Raw genomic sequence first — 18,610 nt, 5'->3', positions numbered from 1 at the left:
GGGCACTAGCCCTTCCCAAACACCTATTGACATCCTGATGTCTGGAAGGACACTAACATTCTGCCAAAGACCATTTGGGAAACATAAGCCCAGAGAATGCTGAATTGGTTGAAAGTCAGATTCCTGGGTCCCTAGGTGTGGCCTCTTTACCGCCCTCCTCGAAGGCTATGTCAATGCCAACAAGCTCAAACACACTGTGAACATCATCCCACACCCTTGTTCCTTGTGTGTCCTGCTCAGATCCCACAGGCACTGCCAGTGCTGGAATCACCTTGCCCATAACCCAGGCAGACCAGATGCTCCTCTAAGCCTCAGGGAATCTGAATTCATGAATTTTTTTTTAACCGTCTCAGTGTTTCGCAGTGACTGGTGCATCATCTAGTGAAGAATATGCATAGCTGCTCTTTGAAATTACCATGTACATCCTTTAGGCCTTATCAGCTAATGTTAAAATTCTTGCCACTACTCTCTCTTGAGTTATGTATGAATTTGGCCTTTTAAATAACTCCAGTCTTAAGGGAGATAAGATGAGAGGCCAAAAATTATTTGGAATTTGAGTTCCAAATGTAAAAAACAAAAAAGTTGAGCTCATTTCTTTGAAAATTTCTTGTACTACATTCTAGATCAACACCCTTGGCACTAGACTTTACTAAACTTTTACAGTGTAAAATTACTGGATTCAAGCAGTACTTGGCCAGCTCTAATCAACTGTGAGGTTTCTATTACATTTATACTGTTTGTATAGTAAGATTCATTTATCTGTCATCAGCTAGTATTTCATGTTTCCTGGACATTTTCCACATTGCATTGCCTAGTTTCTCTTGGTGTCTTGATTTTAATTAAAAGAGTATTTATTATAAGCTTGGGGAATGAGAATGGAAGCCTAAATTGTAAAAGCATGAGAGCAAGCATCCCCTTCCATCCATGAGATTAAAGCGTTTTGTTAGGTGGCTTTTCAGATCTCATTGGCATTTCTTCTATACACAGCTTTCTTCTGATGGCTTCTCCTCACACAGAACCTATGAGGCCAGGGAGGTAGCAAGGGAGTTGGAATTAAGATATCAGCCCAGAAGTCCAAGGATATGCGATGTTTTAAATCAAAGGTTCCAAATACAACATTTAAGCATCTAAATACAACATTTATTTGAGTTACCCCTCTGAGCATGCAAGAGGTAATCATTTGTGAAAAATCAATTACTCCTGGCTGGTGAAACACTGGACTTCCTAGCAAAATAAAAACAAAAAATTTCCTGGAAAACAAATGTAATAAAGTTGTTTTAAATGCATATCCAGGCTCACAAGAAAATAGACATTTCCAGGGACAAAATAAAAAAGATTCTGGAAATCAGACAGTTAGCTGATCCTAAAGCAGTGGTGATTTTCCAATCTCAATAACCTAGACATTTGGTTCCAGAGCCTTACATAGGTCCATAAAAGTTTGGGAGTCAGAACTGAGTCTTCTGCTTACAGCTGAGACCTTGAGTAAAAGGATGGGTTATGAGGTGTGTGTGTGTGTGTGTGTGTGTGTGTGTGTGTGTGTGTGTGTCCCTAAGATTTCAGAACCACAACCTCTCGGTTTTAGAGTTCAAATGTTTATTACTTGGGGTTCTGTAAATTACAAACTAAGAGAAAGGGATCACAGTGTGGAAGTGTTTAGGAATCTGCAAAAGGAAACTCTCTGGCAGGTTGATCCCTTAGCTCAGCCTTCATAAGATTCCCATAGGTAAATGCAAACTTCACATGAGTTCACAATCGAAAATTACTAAAAACCCAAGGCACATTATTACTCAGACTCCTTGGGGTTTTACTATGCATGGAAAGCACAGAAGACCAGAAATCAGTTGAGGAAGTCAGGCCCTGTCATTGGTCTTTCCTTTGCTCTCTACAAAGTTAACAATGATTGAGTAGCAGATACATCAAAAGTTCTCTAAATACCATTATATTTTTCCCATAACATGAAGGGTATTCCTAAAAATATCACTTCATATGGAATTTTAGCCCTATGAAAATAACAGGACTGGGGGGGAAATAGGTTCAGAACAGAACATTCAAAACTGTGCAATGTTATAAAATAATACACTTTTAAAAATTAATAAGAAACAGAAAATTTCCACCATTTAAAGCATCTTCAATTCTTGAAGTAATGCTACAGTATAAATAGCGCTATGTCTCAATTTTTAAAAAATAAACACATGAAGTTTTGTGATGAGTTTGAGTATGATGTAGCCCCATGCCTTTGAGTTAACAGGACAGAAGGAAGGGCATTCTTAGAATGAAGTGTCACAACAACAGAGGTGGATGACTGTGACTCATTGTCTTCTTACTCCTGTGCTGGCTTAAAATAGAAATCCAGCCTTTGTTGTCTTGCCAGGGTCCTCTTTTCATAACAACAACAAAAAAGCTATTTGTGTGGTTCCAAATAAGACCAAATGCCACAAAAGTTTTATTCTGCTGTTCTCAGCATTATAGCCTTTTCTTCAATCCATGACACATGCTTCTAATCCCCTTTAAAGCAAATGAAGGGCCCCATGCCTTCCATTCTCCTTTCTTTGGGTTCCTCAGTGTGGTCTCCAATGAAGCTCAACGTGGGTTCCTTTACTCCCTTTGCTCTCAGGGTGTCCCGTGAATCTCATCTCTTCATGAGCATCTCATACACAAGCTTAAGGCTTTCCTCCTTCCCTGAATCTTTGGATTCTTATAACCAGGACATACACTCGTGTTGAGGACGCTTTAAATGCTTTCATGAAGAAAGGTACACATGCTCACAAGTGAGATATATTGATTTAATTGCACTGCACAAGGGTAAACAGACCTAAGAAAGCAGATGAGGTGTGTGTGAGTTTTGTGTGTTTCTTCCAGGTCACTACTGACAGCTGAGCAGCATCTTCACATTCACCTGATAGTACTTGGTGGCACCCAATATAATCAGCCAGCTCACACTTTTAAATGGTTAATGTTATGTTATGTGAACTTTACCACAACCAAAAGAATCTAAAACATATACAAGCCTACTTCAGAGATATTGCAGGCTCCATTCCAGACCACCACAGTAAAGCAAGTCACATGAATTTTTTCGTTTTCCCAGTGCATATTAAGGTTACGTAGTCTATTGAGTATGCAATAACATTATGCCTTAAAAAAATTTACATACCTTAATTTTAAAAGTACTTTATGGGCTTCCCTGGTGGCGCAGTGGTTAGAGTCCGCCTGATGATGCTGGGGACGTGGGTTTGTGCCACGGAGCGGCTTGGCCCGAGAGCCATGGCCGCTGAGGCTGCACGTCTGGAGCCTGTGCTCTGCAACGGGAGAGGCCACAACAGTGAGAGGCCTGCGTACCGCAAAAAAAAAAAAAAAAACAACTTTATTGCTAAAATATGCCAATCATCTGTACCTTCAGTGAGTCATAATCTCTTTTTTGAATTTTTGAATTTTATTTATTTTTTTATACAGCAGGTTCTTATTGGTCATCAATTTTATACACATCAGTGTATACATGTCAATCCCAATCGCCCAATTCATCACACTACAACCACCACCCACCCGCCGCTTTCCCCCCTTGGTGTCCATACGTTTGTTCTCTACATCTGTGTCTCAATTTTTGCCCTGCAAATGGGTTCATCTGTACCATTTTTCTCGGTTCCACATCTATGCATTAATATATGCTATTTGTTTTTCTCTTTCTAACATACTTCACTCTGTATGACAGTCTCTAGATCCATCCACGTCTCAACAAATGACCCAATTTCATTCCTTTTTATGGCTGAGTAATATTCCATTGTATATATGTACCACTCTTATTTATCCGTTTGTCTGTCAATAGGCATTTAGGTTGCTTCCATGACCTGGCTATTGTAAATAGTGCTGCAATGAACACTGGGGTGCATGAATTATGGTTTTCTCTGGGTATATGCCCAGTAGTGGGATTGCTAGCATCACATGGTAATTCTATTTTTAGTTTTTTAAGGAACCTCCGTACTGTTCTCCATAGTGGCTGTATCAATGTACATTCCCACCAACAGTGCAAGAGGGTTCCCTTTTCTCCACACCCTATCCAGCATTTGTTGTTTGTAGATTTTCTGATGATGCCCATTCTAACTGGTGTGAGGTGATACCTCATTGTACTTTTGATTTGCATTTCTCTAATCATTACCGATGTTGAGCAGCTTTTCATGTGCTTCTTGGCCACCTGTATGTCTTCTTTGGAGAAATGTCTATTTAGGTCTTCTGCCCATTTTTGGACTGGGTTGTTTGTTTCTTTAATATTGAGCTGCATGAGCTGTTTATATATTTTGGAGATTAATCCTTTGTCCATTGATTCGTTTGCAAATATTTTCTTCCATTCTGAGGGTTGTCTTTTCGTCTTGTTTATGGTTTCCTTTGCTGTGCAAAAGCTTTGAAGTTTCATTTGGTTCCATTTGTTTATTTTTGTTTTTATTTCCATTACTCTAGGAGGTGGATCAAAAAACATCTTGCTGTGATTTATGTGAAAGAGTGTTCTTCCTATGTTTTCCTCTAAGAGTTTTACCGTGTCTGGTCTTACATTTAGGTCTCTAATCCATTTTGAGTTTATTTTTGTGTATGGTGTTAGGGAGTGTTCTAATTTCATTCTTTTACATGTAGCTGTCCAGTGCTCCCAGCACCACTTATTGAAGAGACTGTCTTTTCTCCATTGTATATCCTTACCTCCTTTGTCATAGACTAGTTGACCATAGGTGTGTGGGTTTACCTCTGGGCTTTCTATCTTGTTCCATTGGTCTATGTTTCTGTTTTTGTGCCATATCATATTATCTTGATTACTGTAGCTTTGTAGTATAGTCTGAAGTCAGGGAGGCTGATTCCTCTAGCTCTGTTTCTTTCCCTCAATACTGCTTTGGCTATTCAGGGTCTTTTGTGTCTCCACACAAATTTTAAGATTTTTTGTTCTAGTTCTGTAAAACATGCCATTGGTAATTTGATAGGGATTGCACTGAATCTGTAGATTGCTTTGGGTAGTACAGTCATTTTCACAATATTGATTCTTCCAATCCAAGAACATGGTATATCTCTCCATCTGTTTGTATCATCTTTAATTTCTTTCAACAGTGTCTTATAGTTTTCTGCATACAGGTCTTTTGTCTTCCTAGGTAGGTTTATTCCTAGGTATTTTATTCTTTTTGTTGCAATGGTAAATGCGAGCGTTTCCTTAACTTCTCTTTCAGATTTTTCATCAGTGTATAGGAATGCAAGAGATTTCTGTGCATTAATTTTGTATCCTGCAACTTTACCAAATTCATTGATTAGCTCTAGCAGTTTTCTGGTGGCATCTTTAGTATTCTCTATGTATAGTATCATGTCATCTGCAAACAGTGACAGTTTTACTTCTTTTCCAATTTGTATTCCTTTTATTTCTTTTTCTTATCTGATTGCTGTGGCTAGGACTTCCAAAACTATGTTGAATCATAATGGTGAGAGTGGACATCCTTGTCTTGTTCCTGATCTTAGAGGAAATGCTTTCAGTTTTTCACCATTAAGAATGATGTTTGCTGTGGGTTTGTCGTATATGGCCTTTATTATGTTGAGGTAGGTTCCCTCTATGCCCACTTTCTGGAGAGCTTTTATCATAAATGGGTGTTGAATTTTGTCAAAAGCTTTTTCTGCATCTATTGAGATGATCATATGGTTTTTGTTCTTCAATTTGTTAATATGGTGTATCACATGGATTGATTTGCGTATATTGAAGAATCCTTGCATCTCTGGGATAAATCCCACTTGATCATGGTGTATGATCCTTTGAATGTGTTGTTGGATCCTGTTTGCTAGTATTTTGTTGAGGATTTTTGCATCTATATTGATCAGTGATATTGGTCTGTAATTTTCTTTTTTTGTCGTATCTTTGTCTGGTTTTGGTAGCAGGGTGAAGGTGGCCTCACAGAATAGGTTTGGGAGTGTTCCTTCCTCTGCAGTTTTTTGGAAGAGTTTGAGAAGGATGGATGTTAGCTCTTCTCTAAATGTTTGATAGAATTCACCTGTGAAGCCATCCAGTCCTGGACTTTTGTTTGTTGGAAGATTTTTAATCACAGTTTCAATTTCATTACTTGTGATTGTTGTGTTCATATTTTCTGTTTCTTCCTGGTTCAGTCTTGGAAGGTTATACCTTTCTAAGAATTTGTCCATTTCTTCCAGGTTGTCCATTTTATTGGCATAGAGTTGCTTGTAGTAGTCTCTTAGGATGCTTTGTATTTCTGCGGTATCTGTTGTAACTTCTCCTTTTTCATTTCTAATTTTATTGATTTGAGTCCTCTCCCTCTTTTTCTTGATGAGTCTGGCTAATGGTTTATCAATTTTGTTTATCTTCTCAAAGAACCATCTTTTAGTTTTATTGATCTTTGCTATTGTTTTCTTTGCTTCTGTTTCATTTATTTATTTATTTATTTTTATTTTTTATTTTTTTGTGGTTCGCTGGTCTCTCACTGCTCTGGCCTCTCCCGTTGTGGAGCACAGGCTCCAGACGTGCAGGCTCAGTGGCCATGGCTCACGGACCCAGCCACTCTGTGGCATGTGGGATCTTCCTGGACCGGGGCACGAACCCATGTCCCCTGCATCAGCAAGCGGACTCTCAATCACTGCACCACCAAGGAAGCCCTATTTCATTTATTTCTGCTCCGATCTTTATGATTTCTTTCCTTCTGCTAACTTTGGGTTTTGTTTGTTCTTCTTTCTGTAGTTCCTTTAGGTGTAATGTTAGATTGTTTATTTGAGGTTTTTCTTGTTTCTTGAGGTAGGCTTGTATAGCTATGAATTTCCCTCTTAGAACTGCTTTTGCTGCCTCCCATAGGTTTTGGATCATCGTGTTTTCATTGTCATTTGTCTCTAGGTATTTTTTGATTTCCTCTTTGATTTCTTCAGTTATCTCTTGGTTATTTAGTAACATATTGTTTAGCCTCCATGTGTTTGTGTTTTTTACGTTTTTTTCCCTGTTAGTCATTTCTAATCTCATAGCGTTGTGGTCAGAAAAGATGCTTGATATGATTTCAATTTTCTTAAATTTACTGAGGCTTGATTTGTGACCCAAGATGTGATCTATCCTGGAAAATGTACTGTACGCACTTGAGAAGAAAATGTAATCTGCTGTTTTTGGTTGGAATGTCCTATAAATATCAATTTAATCTATCTGGTCTATTGTGTCATTTAAAGCTTCATTTCCTTATTTATTTACTCATGATCTTTTTATAATAGTAACATCAAAGATCACCATAGCAAACATAATAATAATGAAAATTTTTGAAATATTGAGAGAATTACCTAAATGTGACACAGAGACATGAAGTGAGCAAATGCTGTTGGAAAAATGGCACCAAAAGACTTGCTCAACACAGTGTTGCCACAAAGCTTCAATCTGTAAAAAACAAAATATCTTCAATGCACAATAAAGCAAAGTCTGCCTGTATATTGCCTTCTCCTTTACTTCATGAGAAATCATACTTTGAGCTAATACGATTTCACAGTTTATTGATTTTATTGCTCAGTTTCTTTACCACATATGAATAAATTCACATATTACATACCTGTATTGTAACAAAAGAAACTGTACATGTTGTTTTCAAATTTTCAGGAAGCCTTCTTGGAAATTTAATTTGGGACACAAAGCTGATTCGTGAACCACAAGGCAATGGAATATACTTGGAGGCTGGAGTTAGGGGATAGAATGGGATATAGATGGTGTCAATAAAGTACCATAATTAACCATGAGTCCAACCCATAACTCTAATGAGATCCTCATGATGCATACATGTGCCACAATCCACTCATGGCAGTTGGAACTGTTAGCATATTAATTACTAAAGAAACATTTATGTGGAGAGTTGAGAAACCAGATTTGCATCTTGTATCACTAAAGTGCTTATCTGACAGGCAAAGACGTTTAGAATAATCAGAAATGCTTTCTTTACCTTTTCCTTTATAATGCATACTCATTCATTCCAGAAATAGTGACTAAGCAACAAGCACTGACTATGTGTCAGGAGATAAAAACTGAACCAAGTATGCCCATGTCTTCTAGAAGCTTAGAGTCCAGTTCTTCTTGCAGAAGAAAGAGATGCAAATACAATGCAGTCAGTTCATTGCCAATGGTGCAGTGAAAGATAAGAACCGTGTCCCTAACTCCCAGGCAATCATCTGGCTGGGATTGCTTCAGGGCTGGATCCAAGAATGCAGGCCATGCCAGCTCTGCACACAGATGAGCACAAATGCTCATCAGAGGAAGCAAGAGAGTTTCCTCCAGAGATAGTACTCTGTCTTCCCCTAGGTGGGACACATAAGAAATGAAGACCCCATAGTCCCTGACAATAGAGCAGAGACACTATAACTTTTAGACTGAAACATTTTCAAACCTGGTGTTTCTAATCAGCCATAGGCAACTCTCAACAGAACAGTCATAGGAATGTCTGACTTGAAGCAAAACATACCCCCATATATCTAATTGAGGTGTAGCATTGTTAAAAACAGGCTAATTCATAGTTCTCAAAGTGTGGTCCATGGACCAGCAGTATAAGCATCATTTGGGAACTTGTTAGAAATGCAAAGATCCCACTCCAGACCTACTGATAATAAACTCAGGAATGCAGCCCAGAAGTCTGTGTTTTAAGAAGCCTTGCAGGCTACTCTGGTACTCAATAATGTTTAGAGCTATTCACCTAATTCAAACTAGAGGACAAATGCTTAATTTTGTTAATAGAGTAGTCATCTTAAGCCATTCTCATGGACTTTGTCTGGACAACAGAATTGGCTATGTGTCATGGAAGTGTCTCCTGTGCAATAAGAGAACCACACCTTCGGTATAAAGGAGGTTGCAGGAGATGCTTCTCATCCAGCTCTAGCAAAAAGGACACTGAGACACTGAAGACAATCTAAGAAGAAAGGGGACCCAAAAAGAAGCTCTCTTCTCATGCCATAAGATGAGCATCTGTCTAATATGAGCTTGTACAGCTTAGCCTACAGCCAACCGCTGTCAGAGTGAAGAGACAGGAAAGATAAACAGGAGAAACGGAATGTTGTGTTGGTGGAGCCATAGCAGGGGCCCATGGGGGAATAGCCAAGCCTGGCATCCCCCTGCTCCTTGTGCACCACACTGACCAGACTCACTCTATTAAATGGAATGAGCCAGTGTGGCTACCCCAAGAGGAGGAAGAGGGGCCAGTGTCAAAAACCAGGCAGATTGCATTCTGCATTCCATTACACAGGACTATAGCAGTAGAGATGCAAGGGCAACAAAGTGCAAGGATTCAACGTAAATTAGGAGCAAATCTTGAACACTTCTAGAGGGAAAAAAAGCAAGCAAAATAAACTCACCAGGTGCTTTATTTCACCTTAACATTTTATAAAATAAATTTTAAGAGAGAGCTTTACAGAGACCTAAACAGTTGAACTTGACTCATAAAACACAGTAAATTTCCCAGATGTCAAAAAGGACCTGGGCATATGTGATCTTTCTACTGTAATCATCCCATGCTAACTATATCTCCACCTTTTCTAACATTTCATTTCCAACAGCCAAACTAAGAGGTGTACCTAAAAACTTGAATTTGTTTCGACTCAATGAGAAGTTGCCAGTAAGATTTCAATTTAATAAGATTCCACCTGGTCTTTTCAAGCTTTCTTTCCTTTACCCGTACAACAGATTTTGTCAAATCTGGCCACCTCTACATCTACCTAAACAAATATGGACTAAATCAGAGTTAAAGTCACTGATAAGGGAGAAGAGGCGCATCTCCCAATTCACAACAGAGTTTCAAGAAATTCTCAGGTAGCAAAGAAACACTAATAGAATTCAGAAGTTCTCTATCCCATCTCATTTTTACTTCACCAGTCCAACCATTAATGCAAAAGGGACTCTAGGGGGCTTCCCTGGTGGCGCAGTGGTTGAGAGTCCGCCTGCCGATGCAGGCGACACAGGTTCGTGCCCCGGTCTGGGAAGATCCCACATGCCGCGGAGCGGCTGGGCCCGTGAGCCATGGCCGCTGAGCCTGGGCGTCCGGAGCCTGTGCTCCGCAACGGGAGAGGCCACAACAGTGAGAAGCCCGCGTATCGCAAAAAAAAAAAAAAAAAAAAAAAGGGACTCTAGGGCAACTATCCCAAGAAGGCATCTGGTCACTTTCTACTCATCCCAAATATCCAACCTGAAAATGATAGTAAGTAGAGATGTGATGTTGGCCTCTGGAGGAGAAATATGAAAAAATGTCCCCAGAGTTATCCCCGGTACTGCCATTCAGTTCTGCCATGTTATGCTTACAAATATGTTTTTTGAGGGATTTTCCTCTTAAACATTTTATTAAGGGTCTCTTCAACCTTATGCATCTTCTGTTTGTTCCTCCTCATGAGGAAGGAGCTGACAAGTCCACCCACAACCAAGAGGAAGCTCCCAGAACCTTCTAAGAAGGGAAGTAGCTCAAATCAAGCCTCAGCTTTGTAGTGTTCAGTTGCTTCTAGCTTGCATTCTTGTTGGCAATAAAGACCGTCTAATCATACTAGTTGGAAGCCAAGAATTATGCAATTAACCTTTAATTACATTTAAAAATGCTACAGAAAACACTGGGTTATGTGAGACCCCATAAAGGGGACCTTGCTTGTTCTGTGAAGTCCTGGGCGACTTCCCAGGGGAGGTGATGTAGCCTATGAATAGGTGTTAACTGGGGTACATGCAGGTGTGCAGACAAAGCAGGGAGGATAGCAAGCAATTAGGCAGAAGACGCTACAGGTGTGAAGCAGCAGGGTGTGTGGAAGGGACAGGAAGGTGACAGGAGGCTGAAGTGCAGAAAGTGAGGGGGAGAGAGGAGGAGAGGGGTGAAGCGGAGAGGTGGGGGGCCACGCCTGCACGTCATGCAGGCCTTTTGGGGGCTGAGGCAATTTGCATTTTCTCCTGTGAGCCTGCAGTGGTGCTGTAGGCTCAAGACCAATGCAAGCTGTTGCCCAATTGCTCCTCCAGGCCACCTGGGCTCAGGCCCTGGCGGGGCGGGGGTGAGGCAGGGGAGTGGGGAAGGCTGACTGTCCCTGTGCTCAGAGCACTCCGTTGGGTGGCCCAGGCACTGGTCTTGGCATGAGAGTTTGGCTCACTCACATACAGCCCATCCAGCCTGCCCAGATTGCACTTTGAGACGCTCTCCTGCCATTCCCTGGGCAAGCTGCCCCTGCCCCCAGGAGAAGACTGGGAAGGAGGGGGCAGGGACTGGAAGCAATAGGAAGACTTCTTCCTCATTCCCGCTGAATAGAGCCAGACACCCATCCGATAAGGCCAGATTGGAAGTGCCTAAATTTCATCTACCTGAACATGGTGGCATTTTTCCAGAAGCTCAGGTGCCCAGTTTACAAGTATGTCAGCCTGGCATCTAGATTATGAATTAGTCCGCCTTTGATTAATACTTAATAAATCATGTGTTTCACTTTGTCTTTTGGGTTCCCCTTGGGACATTGTTGGATGTAGAATTTGATAAATACCCAATAAAACACGTTGGCCATCAACCCACAGACGGGTTGGTCTGAGTGGTGGGCTGCTTGGCTGATGTCAGCACTTCCTGGCTGATGTCATGTGCTTACACGTATGTGGTGAAGCAGACTCCTGCTGACCCCCCTGAAGACCCTGGCCACTGTCAGGCCCTCTGGCCACCGTCTGAGCGCCAGCCTCCTGTCTCGTCCTTTTTATGAAGCTCTGGCTTCTAGGCTGCACCATCTGGAAACCACCATACATAGTATATACTAAATTTTCATTTGGTATATGTGGAGGGAGGGGAAGTTAAGTGAAACCTTTGTTAAAGATTTAATAAAAGCAAAAGGCAGTGACTACAAGAAAGGGAAAGGGAAATAATAATAGTATGCACCATCTATTGAGCACCCCCTCTGTTCCAGATGTTTTGCAAACATTATTGCTCATCGTGACTCAGTGCCTGCAAGGTTAGTATTATTGCTCCCATTTAACAGATGAAGGCAGTGGAGCTCAAGGAGGTTCAGGGACTTGTCGGATCGTCACAGTCAAAAAAAGGGAGGTCTGGGGTTCACGTTTGACAACTACACAGTGCTTCCACGCAGCAAGGGGGCAAACTGGTTGCACTGTGAAAACCCCAGCTGCTCTGCACCAAGCCTCTGTACACCCCGGGTACTTAGCAAATACACTGCCCACAGCACTCTTGTCAACATCTGTCTGTGTTCCTAAGTATCCTGCTCTCCTCTCGCTCCCTTCCTTAATCCCGCCCTGAGAGAAGAGATGCATTCCAGATTGCTGTCCCCAGCTCCTCACCCCTCCCTCCAGTCTCCAGGCATTTCCTGTCTGAAAATCTTCACTGCCTCTGGGATGATGGGAAATCAGCACTGGGCAGTAATGACCCTCCTCAGAGATTATTTTTAAAGAATTTGGAGCCAGTGTTGAGTGGGTGAGCAAAATCATGGCTTCATGCTTTCCAAAGACCTTCAGCAGGTTTCCCACGATGGCCAGGAAGTGGAGGCAGATGAAATGAGAGTTTGAAATGATAGCCTCGGGGCTTCCCTGGCGGTCCAGGGGTTAAGACTCTGCACTTCCGGTGCAGGGTGGTGCGAGTTCGATCCCTGGCCGGGGGATCTGAGACCCCACATAATGCACGGTGCAGCCAAAAAATAAAATAAATAAATAAATTGAAATGATAGCTTCTGTCTCTTAATTAATTGAGTACTATCCTCTTAGGTGACTGGAGGCTCAGTCCCCCGGCTGATGTTAGTAGAGCCTCAAGTCAGTATCCTGTCTCAACATACGGAGATGACATTACAGATAGTGATAGCATGAGTGACAGAAGTGGGGGTCAGAGCCCAAATGAGGTCCCTGAATAATCATTAAATCAAAGGGATATGTACTTACTGGGGGCAGAAGTGAGGAAGAGCTGCCTAGTAGGCAGCCTGCCCTGCAGCCGGGAGAGCTCTCCAACTACATTAAGGAACTGGTCCCATGGACAGTGCCCGAGCATGCATCCATAACGTGGTCCAGGCCAACCCTGACGCTAAGACATCAAAAGATATTTAATGACTTTTGTATTTACCAGAATTCTCTAAGGAAAAAGACTGCAGGTAGGGGACCCAACATTCTGATAATAAGCTTGGGGTATGAGAGGAGGGAGACATGGTGCAGTCAGAGTGGATAATGGACAAATTGCCTCGTAAAAGACTCTAAATCAAATTAACTGCAAGGGTACAAGAGCTTTCCTTTCATGAACGGAGTGTGCAAGTTGGAGACAAAAGTGAGGACAGGCTACTTACTGCCACCCTTCTTTTCTCCTTCCCATCCTTCTCCATCTGTCACCCATCCTCTCATTGGTTAGAAGGGGCTCACAATTGCTTGCCTTCCCAGAGTGACCACCTGTCTCTCTTTAACCCTGATGATGGGGTATTTGCAGAGTCCAGTCTTAGAATATTATTATGGAAATCTTTGTGCCTCTTAGATTTCAGGGCCCTGAAAGGAATCCCCAGTTACCCCTTCTTTGCTGCCCTTTTTTGGGAATCCGTCAGCCTGACCGTCACATCCTCCCTCCATGGGTACCACCTGGGGCCAGTGACAGTTAATGGGATTGTCAACAGTTTGAGTGTGGTGCATACCTGACTTATCTCTGTAGCACTATCTTAACTTCCGTTCTGGACCATTCTTTGTTAAATGTACAGCTGTTTGGGCGGGTGGGTGAATGATTTGATGCAGGAATGACTAGATGAATAAATGAGTGAATAAATTTGCAGGATAGTTCCCTGGGGTAAAAGATGAAACTTTTACCCATGGAACGTTTTTTTCTCTATACAAAACTACAGCAGACACAATTGAGTGTGGAACTCTCTGCCTGGGTCATGCTCTAACTAACTGAGCTATTCTGCCCAGAAAGACACCTGCCTTGCTTGGGCCCGTTACTATGGTAATTATGGCCACACCACCAGGCACCTCTTGAGAGCAGGGCTCTTGGAAAGCAGGTGGCTGGAGATTTCTACTGACTTGTTCTTTTTTTTTTTCTTTTCAGATTATCAAGGAGCTCCCTCCACCCCCTGCTGAGGAAAGTGAGGTGAGTGACCAGGTGGACAGGATGGTGGAGTGGGGCAGAGAGCTGACTGGGCAGCCCGAGACTCAGGCCTCTGCAAAGCAGAGCTAAGTCAAGCCCAGATTCCCACTGAGTACAAAGCAGCAAAGAGGGAGGTAGGTCTTTGGCTCTTTCCTAACCAAGAATGAACAGGAACTGAACTGAACTGGCAGCCAAAGGCAGAATGGGTTTTGGAAGGTTTTCTCCTTGCAAGAAAAATTTGAAATGCAAACATAAATAGTTTTATACGTACAATTATTTGGAGCCCCAAGGTACTGATTTTTCCTGTAAAACAGACACTTGATGGATCTCTTCTCCCTGCAGAGATTTATGCTTTATATGTGTAGATCAGAGTGAATTTGCCACATCGTCCAAACAATCAGTGGTTCTAGAAACAGATGGTGCTGAAGTTTGCCAGGCAGTAAAGAAAATACAGTGGAGGGGGATATGCTAGTATTCCAGCCTTGCATAGGATATTAGACCTTCATCATTTAAAGGAAGAAAAATGACTTAAATTCCACCGTAAATTGTCCAATAAGCAGGTCTGGTGCATGTGTGGCCTGGAGGCGTTAAAGGCTAATGGTGAGAAGGAGCATCCCTGGGCAGCAGTGCCTGCCCAGTGCTTTTCCTGATCCTCCAATTACTCCTGGGTTAGCTGGCCTCCCTCAATGCAACACTAACCAATTTAGAAGCCAGAGTACAGGTCTGCAAACTTAGTGGGATCAGAAGATATATTGGTGAGGTTTCAAGTTCATTGTCCTTAATCCTTAAGGTCTGTTGTTGCAAAGCGAGCACCACCCCCTCACCATTCGTCTTCCCAATGCCTTTGTCAAGTTTCCTACATACAGAAAAAAAAATAAATAAATAAGGCTTACATTTAAAATTCCATGTGGCTCTTATATCCTGAATTATAAGCTTGTAAGCTAAGGGATTTAATAGCTGCAATCAATTAAAGCGCATCTTGTTGGAATGCTAACTTTCTGCCCAGAAATCAGAGGAGGAAATTACATTTCTGTGCACAGAGGAGGGAGGAAAAAAAACTCTCCTGACATCCACAAAAGCCTTTTCTTAATCCTTCAAGAGAAAGCACCGTGGCTAGTTCCCCGGGTTCCAGCTTGGCTGTGGTTCTGTTGTGTGCAGCTGGGTCTCATACTCCCAGAGAAAAATAGGGCAAGAAGCTCTCGCTGAGGTTGCTCTGTTTGCCCTGAGGTGAAGAATGTTCCCTTCACGCACTATGTTCAGTTAGCGGAGTTATTGCCCTTTTCTGTTGCTAGCTCTGCATTTGCCTTTCGAAGGTGATGTGGCAGCCACCATGGCCAAAATGGTGGCTGGAGACTTAGGTCCAAGACTGTGGGGTGTGGTTGACTCCAGGCCCCAGCATCTAGCCTAGGACTCCACACACAAAACAAACTCAATAAGTATTTGTAGAATGAAGTCTGATAGCCAACGATACAATTTTGGAGGGAAAAAAAAAAAAAAAAAGCCCAAGCTAGTAAACCACCAAGAAAGAATAGCTAAAAGCAAGAGAAAAGAGGTAGTTGAATTTTTCCAGTTTCATCCACTATTCTTTTGTGTGTGTGTGTGTGTGTGTGTGTGTGTGTGTGTGTGTGTGGTACACGGGCCTCTCACTGCTGTGGCCTCTCCCGTTGCGGAGCACAGGCTCCGGATGCGCAGGCTCAGCGGCCATGGCTCACGGGCCCAGCCACTCCGCGGCATGTGGGATCTCCCCAGACCGGGGCTCGAACCCATGTCCCCTGCATCGGCAGGAGGACTCTCAACCACTGCGCCACCAGGGAAGCCCCACTATTCTTATGGAAGTCATACTTTCACCTCAAGAAGGCAGACCTGATTTCTGAAACAGAATGACAACCTGAGGACACTTGAGACCTACCAGGTTCTGTTAGACCTATAGGAGTTTCCGGGCTGGCCGGGGCAGGCTGCAGGCTGTGCTGATTACCTGGGCATGCGTGCTGGCCCTGATTGTTCCTTGGCCCTGTGAATTAAGCAGGCTTAATCTCCTTCCTAATGTGTTTTGGCAGAAAAAAATAAAAAATAAAGAAATCCCACAGAAACGATGACATAACTCAGCCCATAAAAGTATTTTATACAAGGCCCTAAAAATCATAGCCTGAATCTAGACAACCTTCTCCACTGCAGCTCCCTGTGTTCAAATCCCAGCAGCCTTTCAAGCACAGCTCCTATGCTGTAATTCCTTCCACCAGAGCTAATTTCTACCTTCTCCACATTCCCAGGGTATTTATTTATTAAACTTTTCCTTCTGCATCAAAGTTCAAGACCATTAGCTATACTTGAAGGTCAGGATCTATATCTAATTAATCTTTGACTTATTCCCCAAAGAGCTTAATACAGTATCTAACATTCAATAATTAGCCAAATGAGGTTAAATAATCTCTGCCTTGTATATGAACAGGCATCAATCATCCAAACTTTCATCAGCTCTGTAAGCATCATATCCTAAGGGAGGTAAATCTACTAAAAAATGAATAAACTTAGACAATGGACACAACCTTATACTGAGCTCTCAGTGATCCTCTTTATTAGGGAATATCAAAATGCATAATATAAAAAGGCATGACTTTTTGAGATTTCGTGCAACCAACAGTAATGTTTCTGTATATAAAGACAGGACAAAGAAAAATTACTTGAAATTTCAAGCTCTCCACAAAAACAAGGAAGCTCAATTTTCACAACCAAAAAGGGCATTTCCTGGGTTAAGGGTCTTCTCTAATTGGCAACAGAGTGAGGATTCCTCACTGAGTCTCTAGTTATTCCAAACAATTGGCAGTTTATGGGAGAATCAATATTGCAGTACTTCATCTGCTGATTTAGTTCTAAATGTCCTCACCTTCCATGGATTTTCTGACCATTTGAGAGGGAGAGGGATGTGTACTGAAGGAAATGACACTGGGTGGGCATCCAATTAACAATAAGTACCTAGCTTTGAATGATGAATTTATTTCTAGGCTTATTATCATGCTCACTGACCTAACAATTTCTCTGTGACAATAATTTTTTAGATGGGAAAACTGAGCTATAGAAAAATTAAACAACTTGTCTAGGAGCAGACAAATTGAACTTCTTAATAGCATCAGGCCTGTTACCTCTCACAGCTGTGTCTACACAGACAGCCATACTACCTACTCTGGAGAGGTGAAGGACCAAGCTTCTGCCAGGTGTCCTTTTTCCAGTGGACATCTGACACACACTGATACATACATGCACACTTGCACACACACACACATGTCTGCTCCAATCAGAGGTCCTGGAACAGACCCAGCAGTCAGTCTTCTATATTCAGTAGTTTAAAATGGAACATTGCTTTAAAAAATAAACACACAATTCTTTATTGAAGAACACAAGACAGTCACTGTGTTCATCACTGTGTGTGTGTGAACAGATATGATGGTACCAACACATATAGTTAAATCAGTTGGAATTTTTTGGTATTTACAAACAGAAGTGTTGATGAATTTTCCTGACTCACCAATTCACCCCTAGGAGTTCATCTCCAAGGCTGACTGACATTGAAGGTGACCTCTCTGGCTTATCCCCAAAGACTTCAGATGAGACAGTACAGCCAGATCTACTTGAGGTCTGCCCTCCCCTCCAGAGCCTCTTGGGCCTGGGAGTTTCTATAGCCTTAATCCTTTGTTTCATGTCGTCACCCTCACAAAACTTACCCCTCTGTAAATGTAAATGATCTTGTTGACAGCTGCATTCTCTCTGTTTTTCTCAAAATACAACACTGTGCAGTGGGGCACAACTACAGTTGCTTGAGCGAGTGAAGGAAGGCATGGACAAATACAGGGCCCTTGTTTGGGGCTACATAGGGTTTATCCTAAGGCTTTAAGACGTGTTACAGTTCAGTGACCTTTTTAATGAATTCAAAGTCTGATTTAAAACTGTTTCCTTGGGCTCCATTCCGTTTCAGTTACGTTCTCCCTTCCATAGGTAGTTCGCACTGGTACCCATAGTGAATTGGAGATTGAGAGCCTATTTGGGTCAAACTAGCCGCCTGTCTCTTCTGCCAAGTGGATGTCAGAGAAGCAGGAATGTTAAAGAATTTGTAGACTGAGTCTCAGAGGGCCACCATATGCACAGCTCCAGGGGGCGCTATTCACATCATGGCCTATAAGGAGGAGTGAGGCAACCCCAGGATCAGTGATCTCACCCCTTCTCCTTGCTGGTTTGCTTAATAACTAACTAATTGTTAACTGTCTGTTGAGTGAGTGAAGGTCAATACAAGGGACCGTGGCCAATACAAGAAGGGAGCATTGAATTCTCTGGGGAATCAGGGAGTTCTTCACAGAATAGGTTACATTCGAGCAATATCTTAAAAGACAGTTAGAAGAAGTGGGAGAAGTTTGTCCTGAGCATATGGAGCAGTGAATGTTGAAGCATGGGGCTCTACAAAAGCCTGGCATGATTAGAAAGATGGAAAGTTTCAGTGTGTGACGGCAGCACAGGACTAATCCAGTTATGGGCTAACCAAATGTGTGCATCAGACTTCATATTTTACAGCTTTTTTCCTCCTAGAG

The 18,610-nt window shown here is 42.1% G+C and overlaps 1 protein-coding gene across 1 annotated transcript in view; it reads left to right on the top strand.

The window, feature by feature from the left end:
- Window positions 1-18,610, top strand: part of ANTXR1 (ANTXR cell adhesion molecule 1) — a gene marked incomplete at its 3' end in the record, with an annotated part of 253,466 nt that overhangs the window by 161,619 nt on the left and 73,237 nt on the right. The window contains exon 14 of the mRNA XM_079720921.1: window positions 13,995-14,036. Coding sequence (XP_079577047.1) covers window positions 13,995-14,036 — 42 coding nt within the window. The remainder of the gene's footprint in view (window positions 1-13,994; window positions 14,037-18,610) is intronic.

The sequence above is a fragment of the Hyperoodon ampullatus genome (assembly GCF_949752795.1).
Source record: "Hyperoodon ampullatus genome assembly, chromosome: 15".
Lineage (NCBI taxonomy): Eukaryota > Metazoa > Chordata > Mammalia > Artiodactyla > Ziphiidae > Hyperoodon > Hyperoodon ampullatus.
This window is presented reverse-complemented; position numbering and strand designations above follow the sequence as displayed.